General features: G+C 28.6%; 1 protein-coding gene and 1 long non-coding RNA gene across 2 annotated transcripts; both read right to left on the bottom strand.

The window, feature by feature from the left end:
• Nucleotides 1-3,426: 3,426 nt before the first annotated feature.
• Nucleotides 3,427-4,481, bottom strand: LOC105127204 (uncharacterized). Its single transcript, XM_011028399.1, has 3 exons — nucleotides 4,320-4,481; nucleotides 3,858-4,141; nucleotides 3,427-3,674 (listed from the first exon to the last, which is right to left on the bottom strand). The coding sequence occupies exons 1-3, from the start codon at nucleotides 4,446-4,448 to the stop codon at nucleotides 3,629-3,631; spliced, it is 459 nt and encodes a 152-aa protein (XP_011026701.1). The 5' UTR covers nucleotides 4,449-4,481; the 3' UTR covers nucleotides 3,427-3,628.
• Nucleotides 4,482-5,952: 1,471 nt separating this feature from the next.
• LOC105127205 (uncharacterized) lies at nucleotides 5,953-6,735 on the bottom strand. The gene is made up of 2 exons (XR_842586.1): nucleotides 6,443-6,735; nucleotides 5,953-6,294 (listed from the first exon to the last, which is right to left on the bottom strand). It is a non-coding gene; the product is annotated as an uncharacterized LOC105127205 (long non-coding RNA).
• Nucleotides 6,736-17,067: the final 10,332 nt, after the last annotated feature.

A 17,067-nucleotide genomic window follows, 5' to 3' on the forward strand; every position in this document is an offset into this window, starting at 1 on the left:
ATCAAAACTGGAACTCTCTTCCTATCACTTTTTTTTTTCATTTTTTAATGTATTTAAAAAAAATTGATTTACCAAGAAACATATATAATAAACAAACTGATAGACAAAAACAATTTAAAAAAAACAACAAGTATAAAAATACAGAATTATTCTAAAAAATAAATTACAATAAAGGGTGGATTCCAAACATTAAACAAAAAAAAAATCAACGTTCAAAGTTGAAAAAAAAAAAAACCCTACCACTGTTTTTTTTCATTAACCAACCTTTCCTCTTTTCCTCCACTTCAATTGCATTCACTTCACCTATGCACTAGCAACAACAACCTGACATCCTTGCAACCACATTTCCTTGCTAGCTATAAAAACCATCACCATTAATCTTTTCCTTTTCCTTTTCACTACAAGTTTTTTCTCCCCAAGCAACTAACACCAACCGCCAACTCCTTCATCAACGTCGCCACCACCCTCATATCACCCTCCCGACACAACCAGCCAGCTACTTCCCCTCAAGCAACTAACACCAACCGCCAACTCCTTCATCAACGTCGCCACCAACCTCATATCACCCTCCCGACACAACCAACCAGCTACTTCCCCTGCATCAGGTAACTTCTCTTCTCCTCCCTGCCACAATACCAGTCATTGCATAGAAAGCAAAATAATTAACATAGTCATTAAGTTAGGCTAATGACCATCTCGGTCTAGGCTGGATCCATTTCAACCTATCCTAGATAGCTAAGTTGGGTCCGGCCTAAAGATAATGAGAGTGAGAGAGAGAGAGAAAGAGAGAGAGGATGTTGGGTCGACTATCAGCCCAACTCGACAAAGTCGGGTTGAACTTTTTTCAACTCAGCCTAATATATTTAATAATAATAATAATAATATATTAAAAAAATGAATTTTTCAAATGGTATTTTAAAAAATATTTATGGGTCTCTCGTATGTTTTTTCAATAATTTTGTATAATATCGAGTTGTAGACTTATAATGTAAGATAAGGATCTCATAATAAAAAAATATTTGATTTTCTCTGGAACTTTAAAAAATCCAAAAAAAGTTAAATTTCATTTTAAAAAACACAAAATATATTTTGTTTTCATACATGCAGCAAAATCTTAAAATTTTTTCATCTATGTTTTCAAAATGTAGACTTATAATATAAGATAAGGATTCCATAATAAAAAAATATTTTGTTTTCTCTAAAACTTAAAAAAAATCCAAAAAAAATTAAATTTTCTCATTTTAAAAAACACAAAAAATATATTTTATTTTCATACATATGGCCAAATCCTAAAAGTTTTTCATCCATATTTTCAAAAAAGGATAAAATCTCATTTTTATCATCTTTTGAAAATGCAAAATAAATATTGTAATCAATTTATGATTATCCTTTAGGGTTTTGTAAAAATACAAAAAATCCCTCATAGCCATTATTTTGTTATTCGGAACGTTATGAATTAATTATATTTATGAAATAAATGTGATACTAAAATTTAGATTTTAGAATCATCAAGATTTAACCCAATAAGGTAAAAATTTTCTCATAAACATAGATTTGTCTTAAATCTTAGACAAGACCAATGGATATAAACACGACTTAAAGAATAATCAAATAACAGTACGACTTACCTTAGATAGGGTGCACTGAGGATGATGTATTTTTCCTTTACTTAACTAGTCTCTCACAAACTATAAATTTACTAATAACCATAATACTAGATAGCAACTCTTGAACTTTATAATCATAACTTTATGATTATATCTTAAACTCCTTTTTCAACACACATCTTATGAGATAGATTTGTCATTTGACTCTGCACACACCACCACACACCACGATAACCATTATAATCTTAGAATGACTAATCAAGTCTATGTCTATAACACTTTCTTGAAAGATACCCGTACAAATTCAAATATAATTTATTTATCTTTGTTTATTTTAATTTTAAATATAAGATTAGAATACTTACTTGTCTGGCAGGATTGTGATCCTCCAATGTCTTAAGGTTTGGTTGGAGCAATATCCAAAAGAAACACATTTTCAGTTACTTTATACATATATAATATTTCACATGTATGACAATTTATTTCTAAGAATATATTTCCATGTTAACCACATGCACAGTTTTATCATTTTGTTCTCCCTTATTAAGAATAAATTTACCGAACCTTCACTTAGGAATCCAAGAGTGCTCCCTCAATTCACACATATCTAACCCATTATAATTATTCACCATTCACATAATTTAACACAGTAATACATAGGATTAAAAACCAACCCCACCATTTTTTTCTAATGGCCCAAGGCTAAAATATATCTTTAAATAAACTATGGATTCCTTGTTCTTCTTTCTTCAATTGTTTTGTTTCAATTCATCATAATTAGGTATTAACATAATCTTTAACATCATGCATACAAGATAATTTGAAGAAATTATCCCCTTTTAGTGACCCTTAGCATTTTAGTGACCCTTAGCATGAAAAGGAGGGGTGATATTTTTCCTTGATTGTCTTAATTCTATATTTGTTTCATAATTTAAATGTTCTCATTGTCATAATTCTAGGATAAAATTAATAATTCAAGCAACCAATCTCATAAACCCTCATTTTCTTCGTACACATTTCATGCCTTACAACTTAAAAAAATCAATAAAATATTTTAATTGATCCAAAAGCAAGAGTCGTTACCTATGTGAAGTAATCAAGAAGAAAAAATAAGAGGAAAAGTTTGATTTATTCTCCTCCTTTCCTTCATCCCAATTCATCTCCTTCCCCTAAGCTTTAAATTCCCTCAAATTATATAAACAACCTTTTAATTCTTTAATTTAATTATTTTCACGTGATTTTTGGAAGGATTTTTAAAAAGATTAGAAAAAATCTCCTTTCTTTTTTAGTAATATAGTGGTTGCACTAGGCTTCCTTGGGAAGCCAAAAGGAGCTATTTATATTAATTTCAAAGTACCTAAAAACTTTATTATTTAATATTTTTTTAGAAGATTTATAACTTCTTAAATAAACCTAAAAACTTGCCTAATTGGACAAGAAAACTAAAAATAAAGCCAAAGCAATAAAAATTCTAAACCAAATATGTATTAAAAAATTATAAATTAATCAATAATTTCTAAACATTCAAAAAGCATTCTCCATCTACAATTGCATTGAAATTTTAATCTTATATGAAATAAAAATTTTAAAAATTTTTAAAAAAATTTTAATATTGATTTGAATCATAATTCATGCTCAATAATATAAAACTTGCATGATAAAAAAAGAAAAATCCCATGCATCACAAACCATCTGTTTTATTTAGTTAATTATAATCAATAAATGTTAGAATGAGAATATTTTGATGGGAAAAGTTCAATGAACATTTAATTTATTGAAATAAAATTGTAGAGTATTATTTAGAAATACGACACCACCCTTATTATTAAAAAAACAAAAAACCTTGGATGAGAATTATTTTATTTTATACATGCTGGGCAAGCCGAACCATCTTTATCTCTGTAGCCTTAGAAAACCTTGCAGTCATCGTCCATTACAAATATATTAAAACTACGGTACATTACATGGGTAAACAACAGAGTACACGCAACATTAAGATGCAATGTTGATCATTGTTCTTCCTAGACACCCTGGCTTTTGCTCACGTTCTGCTTTGCCATTAGATCCCTGAAACACAATATAAAACAAAGGACAACGTTAATTAATCATAGCATACGCTTCAAATTCCATTAACATGCAGATAACTGCAGCTCAAGTCTTCATCTTCTATAATTTTATTCAAGTGTATCGTGATGACCGGTAATAAAATTAAGTTGAAGCTACAAAGATATTGTTGATAGGATCACAAACCGTAAGGTTTGGGTGAGTAAACCATCCTTGGCAAAATCATTCTCTGCTCTTGCCTTTACGATCTGAAACATGAGATCAAGCCTGAGTTGATTTGCAGCACTCTGCTTGGAGATTTGAATAGTTTCCTCTTTAAGTTTGGCAGCCTCTTTACTTATTTCCTGGAATTTTTCCCTTACTTCCATTTGACCCTCCCTTATGCGTTTTTGACCCTCGCTAATCTCAACCATGTCAGCTCTTATCTTTTTGATGCTCCTACTTAGTTTTTTGTCACTTTTATTCCGTTTCTGATTACATTGTTAATAAATTACATACGTTAGAATTTCAAACAGTACAAAAAGGTGGAAAGAAAAAACAGTCTCCGGCTATATAAGCAAAAGGAAGACAAGTAAAACAATTAACAACGATAGAAGGAATGACAATGCAACGGCATTTCTAGCTAGTATAGTGAGCATGTATATATACCAGACTCCTCCTTTGAAGAGCTCCGAGGGATGGCCTCTGCGCAACTCGTTTTGTACCCATGTTGCTCTTCATCTTAGGCGCAGGTAGGATGATGACCTTTTTTTTAATTTTGTTTTGGGTCTGTATCATGTAAGCTTGCTTTTCCTTCCTCCAGCAGGAAGAGTGTAGTGGATTTTATAGGAAAGGCAACATCCGCCACTTATCCGAGGAGGAACGTGACAACGACTATTTTTCCTCTGGGGCCCCTCACTCCCGACGCTAGAAATAAAATGAAAAAGAAGTCCAACTACATGCTTATATTTGATTTTTTTTAACATCGCGCGATGATCGTGCAGAAAGTTGTTCGCTGCTCAGCCGATCGCGCGATTGCTCCCATTATTGTAGATGACTTTTCTGACAAAAAAAAAAATCATAATATTGTTATCACCGCTGGTTAGTATCTTCTAATTATATTACATATTTATAAATTAATTACTTATTTGATTACCTATATCAAATTTATAATTAATATAAAAAAGGTCTTAATATACATGTCATTCATACAATACATCTTTATTTAGATTAAAATAAAAAAAATTATATAAATTAATACATTTTAGTTTTGATTAAGTTTTGTTAATATTAAAAGTCAATTATTTATTCTTTAAATTTTATTATTAACGCAAGCAATCTCTTATACATTAACATGAGAGATAAGATTTATACCAGCGGATTTCGTGACTACTTGAAATTAATTTAATTATATCAGATCGTATCAATCTTTTGGTTGATTGTGAATCCAAAATCCAACACATGAAAATGAATAAATCCTAGCTTGATATATCATGTTAATTCTCCTCTGACCATCGATTTCATTGGCGGAACTGTAACTAGGCGTTGCTTCTCAAATATTTTAAGATGTTTCTATTATAAAAATATCAAATTGTCATCGGGATTTTAATGTAATTCTCTTTACAAAATTGAGATTATTATGAATTATAATAATAAAATTATATGAGTATGTTACATAATTAAGAGGATCATAAGTAATATTTTAATATTATATTTATTATTTTTTAATTAAAAAATTATTGATATATGTTTCACATATTTTAATAAATAAGCTACAATTGTGTCAAATAGTTCTCGGTGATTAAATCCGGTTATTTACTATCTAATTAAATATGCAGCTATACTTTCTTCCATATGCTCGAGTTACTATTAATAATAGATTATTCACGTTTTTTTTCATAACTACGATACATAATTATTTTTTTACTTTTATTATATACTTAAGTCTAATATAATTACTACCTAAACAACCCAAAATATTTAAATCTAACATGATTATCATATTTAAATCATTTAAAATATTCTCTATTTTTTTTGTACTTTTTTATATTATAAAAAAATGTTAATATTTACCCGCTATCTCTCTATAAGCAGCCCCCACGTCTTAAACATACGTCATATACACTCTTGTTTTTTAATATATTTTGTGCTTAATAACTCTTAAAGACTCCACCGGCCACCTTAAAAGTTTACGACGACCGGCCATACGGTGGATGATCTCTAGCATAAGGCCAGAAATCTATTGACACGGGGGATGTTTTTCTTAATTGACGCTACCATGTTCCATACCATCTTCGACGGATTTTCCAGAGACTGCATTTTGTATATTCTCATTGTTGCATGCGAGCGAATGTTTTTAATCATACTTTTTTACCGGCCAACGAAATTGGGATTCAATTTACTAGAGCCATGGTAATATCCTACTCCCTGACGTTTTTTCATCTCTCACCGAATCCCAGCTTAAGAAAAAACTTGAATGGTTAGGCGGAAAAAAACACAAGAAGAAGAAACATGATCTTGTACTGACACAACGGCAAGGTCGGCGGTGAGATGGACCTCTTTCTGCTCCCTCTCAGACCCTCGCAGATTCTACAACCTCAGCCCCTTGCCTTCGCTTAATCCACTATTTCTGCCCTATGATCCGCTACAAAAGCCAACCAAGAGAAACATGAAGAATCGAGAACAAAGGTAGAGTTTCTCCTTTTCTTGATATTTACAAGCACTGAGATATCTCTACGGGTTAGATTTGTTAAAAGTGGAAGCGAATATATCCTCTCAATCATGAGTCATACCTGAGATGGGCGAGCTTGAATTCGAGAGAGGACAGAGAGACCTCAAGGATATTTTCCCCTCTCTAAGACACACACATGGGTCTCTGGTTTCAAACATTTCAAGATATAAAAATCGAAACACCATGTTCGTTGAGGGAATGCTCCGTGCCTTGTACTGCAGACGCCGTCAAAGATGTTATAGATCTATGGAGTAAGGCGGTGGGAACAGTGACGCGTCCCGTTTCACTTGAGTTAATTTTTATTATTTTGTTTTTGAACTGTCAGTTCATAAACACTGACTTTGTGTTTTAAGGATTTTTTAAATTTTTTTATTTGTTTTAATGGGTTAATATTAAAAGTTGAAGAAATTAAAATAATAATAATTAATATTTTATGAATTATATTAAATAAAATAAGTAATAATTAAAAGAACAAGAATTAAATTTGATAAATAAAAAATTTTAATAAAAAATAATAAGAAAAAAAAATAATTATAAAAACAAGAATTAAAGTTAATATAAAAATTATTTTTAAAAGATAAAATTGAGCAATAAATATTCAAAATAAAATATATATAATAATTAAAAGTTTGAGGATTAAATTTGATATAATCAGCAAATAGTATGATATTTTTAAATTTTTTATAACTTCTAAAAAGTAATCTTTGTTCAAATTTTTTAGAAAAATATTTTTCTAGAAAAACAAATTAATTTTTTCTTTAACTAAAAAATATTTTCATTTACTAACTTTTTAAATAACAAACAAATATAAAATATTTAAAAATTATTTTTTAAAAAATTATTTTTTAAAAAATAAACATAATTTAAGCCACGGGAAAAAAATATGTAAACTATATTTTAATTGAAAAAATCAAGTGGAGTTGTGAGGGAAAAACTATGATAGGAAAATAGCTACCCATTACAGTCCAGGATGGAGAGGAGTGGGAAAAAAAATAAAAAAAACAACCAAACCTATGGTGGGACTGCTAACTTCCTACAAGTACAAAAAACAACGAGGGAAAACCATCTAGCAGTTCAACCATGCACTTTCAGATATTATACGATCAATTTCTTTCAACTTGTAATACTTTTTTAATAACGAATTATAAATTAGTCTTGCTAGTTATGAGAGATAAATTAATTAGCCCCCCTTTCAAAATATCTATTTATTTATTCATTTAATCAGTATTATTTTATCTCAGAAAAGAATCTTCTTCTCTCATAATTCTTCTGTAATGTCTATCTATTTATTTACTCTCTTTTTTTAAATGAATTGAAGAAGAACATAAAATGGAAAAAAAATGATTATAGAATTGGTTTTTGAAAAAAGAAGGCCTGATTAATTCATTTCTCAAAACTAGAAGGATTAATGTATCCAACTTTAAATTAGTTCGTATTTCTCCAGCTGGAAACACTTTATTTATTCTTTCCAACGGGCCTTGCTATTGGGTCCCCCTTTTTTCCTCGGCAGCTTCTAAGCGGCTACTCCCATCTCTCCTCTCATTGTGCAGGTTACCGAGTCCAAGTCAATAAATATCAAGTTTTCCATAAATGGACCGATTTTTGCCTCTGCTTCGGATACAGCCATACCCGTTCATGAAATTTTATTTTATTGCAGGCTCCTTTTGTAAATTGCTAGCTGGCGTGTAATGATGCCGACAGTGCGGTCCCCCACAAGCCTCGCGCTTTGGGGTATCGCTCAAATGCGACAGCTCACCTCAAGACATCGCGCGATCACCCTGCGAGGTCGCGCGATTTGTTTTTTCCATTCAGAAAAAGACAGTGCCCACTCCCCGCGGGCCCCGCACCATTGTGTGCTTTAATACAGAAGACCAAATCGTGTCGCGCGATTATCCACTGGCCACGAATTCCAAGAGTGTTTGTTTTTTCCAAACCAGCAGCGTTGACGATAAGATACGAGGAGAGGAAATTACTGTGGTTTTCCTTTTCAATATGTAATGTATTATTGATTGTTATAGTATCCTTTTATATATGGTCCTTGTTTTATTATGATTTTTTTAAATATTATTATGATTGACAATTAAATTCTATATATTTTTTATTTTTTTATATGTTAGTATAGTTTGTAAGTTTATTAAGATAACTTGTATTACCATACTTCATGAATATGATATTTTTTTAATAATATTAAAAAATATTATAATTTTTTTAAAAAATAAAAAAATAACAAAAATTAAATAATAGTAGGAGAAGAAAATAATATAATTTACCTTCTATATTATAAATTACTATAATATTTTTTTATATTTATATTTGTTGTTAATAATTTTTTTTCTTTTCCTACTTTTCTCTTTGCTTCTTTGAAGAATCGAGCTAGTCATGTAAAATTTTAAAGTTGTTATTTGATTTTTTGAGATGTTAAATTTAATTTTAAATTTAATTTTTTTATTTTTTATTTTGATTTTATTTTTTTATAAAATTTTAATTTCATCATTCGTTATAATTTGTGATATGTTATATTTTTATCTTTATTATTTTAATTATTTTATTTTATTAGTTCTTTTGTTAAATTGATTTCTCTTTTAATTTCATCATTCAATCAAACATTTGTTTTTATTTTAATTTTGATCCTATTTTTTTCTTTTGTTAAATTAACTTTTCTTTTTTATTTGACCCTTTAATAAAAAAATAAAATTTTATTTTGATTTTAATGTTTTAATTTTGATTTTTTTGTTTTGGATCGTTTTATATAATTGAAATTATTTTTCCAACTTCAGGCTTTAACAATTGAGTAGTTGATAATTGAATTTTATAGTTTTTTTACATGAGTATTTCTGTTCTAGTAACCTAGATTATGAATTTGAAAAATTAACATAAATTAATAATGTTTTTACATATTTTCTTTTTCAACTTTCATGATTCAAATTTAATTTTTTTAATAAAAACTAAAATTTTGTAATTTTTTTTATCAAGTTGTCTTGATCTTTTGATTTGAATTACGGATTTAACAAGTGAATCTAAGTCTATTCAACCTATATTACTTGAGTTACATGTTTGTCATGGTTGAATTGGATAGATTTGTTTTTTATTTAATTAAGTTTGTCATTTTGTATCTGATAGATTGAAAATTGAGCTATATTTTTTATCCTAGTTAAAAAAATTTCTAGTTATTGTAATAATTATTTTTAATTTAGTTCATCTATTATTATTATTATTATTATTATTATTATTATTAAAATAAAATCAACATATTTAATTCATTTGAATTTATAACTTATAAATATTTCTTTCAACTTTAAAATATGTTAGCAGCTGAACATTATTTTTTATATAAAAAAATAATTTAACTCTGCGATGTAATGCAGATCCACAAGTAGTGTTGGGTATCAGAAAAATTATTATTGTTCTGTTTTTTAATAGCTAAGTAAATTTCTAAATGAGTTTTTTGTATATTAAAACTAAGTTCATCTCTTTGATTCGGTGAAAGATGAATTTTCAAGTTTAAATTAGAATATTTATGAAAATCTTACTTTTACTGATCTTATACTAAAGAATTAGCTTTTTTCTTTTAGTAAAAATAAAATAAAATCATTACCTATTAACCTTTTCACCCTTCTTTTTGGCACTTTGAGCCATCCACTTCACAGACTGGCTCTCGTGATGAAACATGATCATCAGCTTCTTTCTTATGGGCTTTGTGTTGCCTGTGGGTCCAAAACAAGATGTTCAGGTATTTTTCACCTGATAACATTGCATGACATGCGAACTGTTTAAAAATTTATATTCATTTCATTTCAGTGATATCAAAAGAAAAGAATTAAATAAAACTTTAATTAAATAATATAAAAAAAAGGAGTGATACTACTCATTGGTGTTGCTTGGCAAGTGCGTTTAGTATTATGATATAAGATATTTTTAAAAAGTTCTTTTAATTAAAAATATATTAAAATGATTTTTTTTAAAAATTATTTTTGATACAAACATATTAAAATCATTTAAAAACACTTAAAAAGCATTGATTTAATATTTTTTAAGTAAAAAATAATTTAAAAAGCACTTGAAAAAAAATTATAATACAAAAATAAATATTTATTAAATATTAGAGGTTGTAAAAAGTGAGATGTAATGAGTAGTTTTATAACAACCCCCATTTCCTATATCTTTTTCCATGATATATTGAAAATTTTTAGGTAATTTTTTTATATAGGTCAAACCAAAATTTCGGTAGAGTCTTTTCTATATTAAGAGGTCTAAAGTTATTGACAAAAGATATATAAAACATGATGATTCATTAGTAGCAAGCAAAGTGAGCTTCGTTTCAACCAAGTGATGATGGTTACGTTTCACTAAGTCATTTTGTTCATGAATATAAAGATAAGAAATGTAGTGAGAAATACTAAAACAATTCGAGAGAGTATGCAATTTTATACATTCAAACCCTTCTTAGGTGTACCTGGCATATAGTTTTCATTTGGTAAGCCTATAAGGTTGTGGAGAATATTTTCTCTTAGGTGAACCAAATATCTCTAGAAGTCTAAAGACCAACAAAATGGGTGAGGATGAGTTTGGAAAGAGAAGAGAGAAATATACTCAAAATAATTTACCCTTACTCATTCCAAAATTCAAAGGCAAGGTTTGGAAGAGGAAGAGGAATATTTATAGAGATTGCGTGTAGTATTTTAAAAGGAAAAAGTATACTACCATTAACAAACCCAAAAAGCCTTTCAACACTAAGATAAGGTAAAAGTTAAGCCTTCTCTGAAAATAATTATCACCGAAAAGTTTGAGTGTTATATGGTGGGTAAGATGAGTAGGTGTATGATTAAAGATGAGATCATATAAGAAGCAAGTGAGAGAGGAGGAAATAATGTGCATAATATGAATCAATATACTCTGATACTATAAAATAAAACTGTTTTTAAACTTTTACTTCCCATGTTATTTTGGGAGGAATTTATAAATGAATTTTTGTTTTATAATGATGAATTCAAAATATTAACTATCTCACTTATCTTTATTCCTTTTTATCTTTAGCCATTACATTTAAAGATATAGATGAGACTGTGTAGTATTGATGTTGTTTTGAATTTGAAGATAGTTTAGGTGAAATGAACTTATCTTAATATCAAAGAGAAAATAGTTAGTTATAACTTATTCCTTTCACATTAATGAAGTTAATTACTAATCATTTTAAAAATTACATATTTAATCTTTATATTCTAAAATTAATTTATTTTGAAATCATCTCATCAATTTCATATTATTTTTCAATTAATTTTTCCTTTTTTTTTAATTTCTTAAAGGGTGAAAAAAGAAAAGGAAAATAGATAAGATGGAAGACTTTAACTAAACAAATGGATTTTTTTAAATAAAATTAAAGATGATCAATAACATATTAGATTCAGAATTACAGATGAAAAACTAAGTAAAGGACCCAAATCTCATGTTGTTGTTGATTCTTCCATCTCAAAATAAAAGCTATTTCTAGAATTTGGCATTAGGCAAAATCTTGCTCAGATAACGAGATCCAAATAACATCTCTTTAATAAACCCAAAAAAAATTATTTGAAGGAAGGTGGAAATCAATGTTAGTCAAATCACACAAATATTTTTATATCATCAGACAAGCACACGATCGATGTCAAAGGCTTTGAATATATCAAATTCAACTCACCACAGGTGAATCAAGGAATGTATCATCAGGCCATGCTCAAATTCTTTTAAACCTTTTTATTTTTGATAAAGTAAAGCAAAAAAGCAAAGGTAAAGTTTTGCTTGTTTATGATTGATAAAGGTACAATCCACACCAAGCCTTTGCCACTCGATATGTTTAACAATGTTCATATAGATTAAAAAAATGATTATATGACTAAAACTAAAGTAAAATATTGGCTCCATCATAGTGAGAGTGAACTTTTACACACTTCGGTTCATCATAAAAGCCATGTTTTTAGCTGTTGTAACTTGTCCAAGATTGATCATTTTTTCAAATCTAGAATTTGCTGCTAAAATCAATGTTTTTCCTTTTCTTCACAAAATGCCTGCTAAATGAAACAATGAAAATGATTATGTAAGAACCTTGGATACAAAACCAATTTTATTAATAATTATGAATATTATATATTCATGTTTGATTGAAATTTTTTTGCTAGAAATAAAAATTTTCAACCAATCAAAATTTTCTATGTCATTTTTATTTTATTTTTACATAAAAAGATAAATTAAAATTAAAGTAAATAGCATGGAGAATAAAAGAGCTCCCATATATTTCTAAGCTAAGGAAAATTGATACATGAGATAAGATATTTGAAATATTTTATTATAAATACAAAATCCCATAATGAAAATCAAATAAAATAATTTCAAGTGGAATTAGAAAAAGACTTGGGTGCTCCTATAAATTTCTATAAATAACGGCTTACTTTAGACATTTGAGAATAATTCTTCTTAAAGATAAGAATTTTTTTTTCAAGACAAACTTTTCATGCAAAAAAGTTATCTCTCAAAAGTTGTTAATCCTTATTCATCTATGTTTGAAGTATATAAAAAATGAAGCTCTGTTAGATTAACCCTAAAAGACTTATAATAGTTCTTCAACAACACTTTGTAGATAAATCAAAAGTATTATTCAAAGCATTAGATTTTATTTTGCAATACGAACCTAAATTATTGTTTTTACAAAGCATAAATCTTGCTTGATTTTACAAATATATCAAGTCACCATAAATAAGATTCAATACAATAATCATATGATTGTTTTATTCTTTTGTAGGAATATTTTAAATAGAAATTGTACCTAATTATATATTTTAATAAAAACAAATATTTATACATGTGTGTTTGTTTAATTTCAAGTACTAAAATTTGTATCTATAAATTTCTAATAACTTCATTAGAAAAGTCTTTACCTCTCATCACTTTTCTTTAAGAAAGAATTCCTAAAAACCTCTTAATAAAAACTAGGAAGACATGTGCTTCCAAATAAAATAATAATGTTGAATTAGTTATCGATACTTTGTCGAAGATTTTTCATCGAAAACAAAATCCATCATTGAGTTGTATGTGTAAACTATGCTAATTCTAAACCAAATGATGAGATTAAATGCATATGGGGTGAGATAACTTACTACTCCAAGGCTAAAACTATAAGTAACTCCTTAAAAAAAGTCAAGTGGGGTATATGGACTTTTCTTCGACACTTAAGGTGACCATTTCGAGAATTTACATGTGGAGACTTTCTCATGTCAGCTAGTGTTACCAAGCAAGATATTAGGTTTTGACACCATATTAATGATGTTGATTAAGATTACATTTTAGAAAATCAAATGGATAACTTTATAACCCTCATCGAAGGGCTTTCAACTTCACTTGAGGTAAAAGACCACAAGATAATAAAATTAATGGGAATACTCAAGAGCATGTATGATAGAGGCCAACCTTCAATTACCAAAGTTTTTTAAAAATATCATTGTTGTTAGGGATTCCATAATTGGTATACAAGGAACATGTGTGGTATTATTAATGACATCTTCACCATAAATCAAATGAAAGGGCTCATCAAGGAGGCCATTATGGACTGAATAGATAATTCAGTTCAACCTTTGTATTCCTATATGAAACCTATACATCTAAAAAATTAACCTACTAAAAATGACTCTGAATTATCAACCATCAAAGTTCTAGCAATTCGATGACAAAATAAATCCAAGGCAATATATGACTCACTTAATGGAGACTTGCAACAATAATAGAACTAATGATGATCTCATGGTAAAATAATTTATTTATTTCTTAAGGGCAATGCTTTCAACTGATATACTAATTTGAAGTTAGCTCAATTACTAGTCGGATGCAATTAGAACACGAGTTTCTTAATCGTTTCTACATCACTTATCATGTTGTTAGCATGATTGAACTCACTAGTACACGTAAATAAATAGAGGATTTTGTCATCGACTACATTCATCAGTGGAAAAACCTAGCCATAACTATAATAACTAACTCACTAAAACTTTTATTTTGGATATGAGTATTCAAGGGATACATTGCGAAGTATGTTATATTCTATATGACATTAAAATAATTGGTTATTCAAGCATATGATATAGAGCTTAACATTGTTGTAGCCAGAAACTCGTTGTTACCTATGCAAAAGTCTAAGAGAAACAAGCTTTAAGGTCATAAATTTAAAGATAACACTTTAAGGGTTATGGGAAAGAACACTCCAAGGGTTAAAGGAAAGCAATCTTTAATAATTAACTCCGCTGCTATAAAGATATCAACTAGTGTTAAAAGAAAAAGGAACGATTATGCAAAACCAACTACTTCTTAAAATGATGAAAGGAAAAGCCATCCTTAAAAGAGCGACATGAAAATGAGTACCTATTCCCTGGCTCAGATATATCTAGGATGCTAGATGATTTACTCAAAGCAAGTCTTATCGAGCTATTAAAAATAAAACATCCTGAAAAAGCAAACTAAATGGACAAGATTATAAAGCTATGCGAGAATGGGGAAATCATTTTTTATGACAAAATACTAGCTTCTAACTCCACGACTATGGTGAGTTTGGATTCGCATCAATCACTCCTTATAATAAGTTTTGGCTTATTTGAACCTTTAAAATATAGACAACTTGGAAATTATTCTAAGTACAATGACATCACCTTTTAAAGATATCTAACCTATATGATTGTTCATATGGTTAAAAAAAACTTGAAAACACAATCATAATATAAAAGTATAGGTAACAAAATGCAAGTAAAAGCAAAATATAAACTTTATTGATAAATAAAGAAGAATTATATTATATCAAGTGTGTGTTCTTAATGTAAAATCATAAGCTAGCGTTACCAAAACTAAAAACATTTCAGAATAAAAGAAACAATAAGATAAAAAAGGCTTAAAATATGAAAAATTGTTGGAATCCTATGATTTTCAATCATATCCTTTTAGATCCCTTTATTTGGTCTTCGTTAGCCCTTTTAATTCTTGAAGAATGGATGCGTTGACTTCACTTATCATAGGAAAAGTAGATATAATATTGATCTTTGCCCAAATACTGGAGGATGCAACTTTTCTCTTAGAAAGTTCTTCATGCACGTCTTCAAAGTCGAAGTTCTTCTAAATTTCTTACCCCCTACATCCCATTTTTATAAGTACTTTTATAATTTTAGTTGCCCTATTTGATATTTTGAAAATCAAGGTTTTGTAAATACTAAAATTATTATTGTTTCTTTTACTACCTTTTAAATATTCAATGCTACATTGAAGTTTACATAACTTAGGAGTAAAAAAGGAATAATATACTACAGTCAACACTAATTAATAGACTAGCATTTTTTTCTGCAAAAAACCAATAATAATGAAAAAAGAAAAAGTACTAATAACATATTATATCAATAAAGAGTGGCCTAGATTCATCCTTTCCTAACAATATTAGCTTACATCAATTGATTATTGATTAGTACTTAAAAGTGCATTTTTATTAAGGTTTTATATCATTATTTTGCAATTGAAGTATCAATAACTCCTTAACTAAAGCATATTTTATAATAACAAGTCTGATACCATAAAATACCTTTAATTTATGGTAAATATCCATCCTAAATATAGGCCTATCACATAAATAAAAGAATTGATTGATGAGTTGAAGTATTGAAATTAAAAGGATAAAGAAATGGTCAAACTTAGAAAAGAGATGCAGGTGCAGTCCAAACCAGAACACTGTTAGGTAATTTGGTCATATGGAGCTATAGATCTCAGATTTAGGTCTACTTTATATAGATGGAAAGCTAAAACATTGGCCTAAAACTTTTATGGAAAGTTAAGACTTAATTCTGCTGTTTGGAAGTCCAAATCTTAGCAACAACGTAAAAGTCTAAATTTGTCCTACAGCTCAGACATTGTTTAGTGTTCAGCCCATATCTCGAGTTCTTCAAATGACCTCAATTCTTTTTTTTTTGAAAAGTTAAGATAATTTTCTATAACTTTCATGTGAAAGTCTAATTCAAATTATAACGTTATCAATAATGTTTTATTCAGACAAGAAGATAAGGATTGTCATCAAGTCAAGATGTGGCCACTCATCAATTAGTCATCAAGTCAATAGTTTTAATTTTAGCCTGTTATTACTCAATTTTGCACCCCATATGCTAGAGATGGTGTATCCCGTTTTGAACCGAGTGTAGGAGTGTATCTCATGTTTGCTAGAAAATTGACCAAAAAAAAAAAGGGGTTCTGCTGTTGTCGCAATTTTTTTTTTATGCCAACTTAGGCTCTGATTCTGACTTGGTTTCGTACGATATCTGACCATCCTAGCTATATTCTGTCACTCATGAAATGTTCAAAAATTGACCTATACCTTTATTAGGTCCTAGGGATCATTGTTTTTAGGGCAGATTCTCAGTCATATCGGGATGCTCAGCATTTGTCAGTTTTTGAATCAGATCAGGAGACCTTTTTGACCGACGAGATTGTGGCACAATTCTGTCCTATAAAATGATTATATCTCGCCCTAAATCCCTATCAAAGTTGTAATCCTACACACATAGATGGATTTTGGTTTTTGAATCACTCAATTTTGATATCAGAAGCTCAAGCTCTGCATGTTTGAATATCCAACGTGAAGGCAGGAAATTTTTGCCGCGAAAAGGATATTGCCCAAGTTCGCGGGACTGATTTGAA

The sequence above is a fragment of the Populus euphratica genome, unplaced genomic scaffold (assembly GCF_000495115.2).
Source record: "Populus euphratica unplaced genomic scaffold, PopEup_1.0 scaffold7.1, whole genome shotgun sequence".
Taxonomy (NCBI): Eukaryota; Viridiplantae; Streptophyta; class Magnoliopsida; order Malpighiales; family Salicaceae; genus Populus; species Populus euphratica.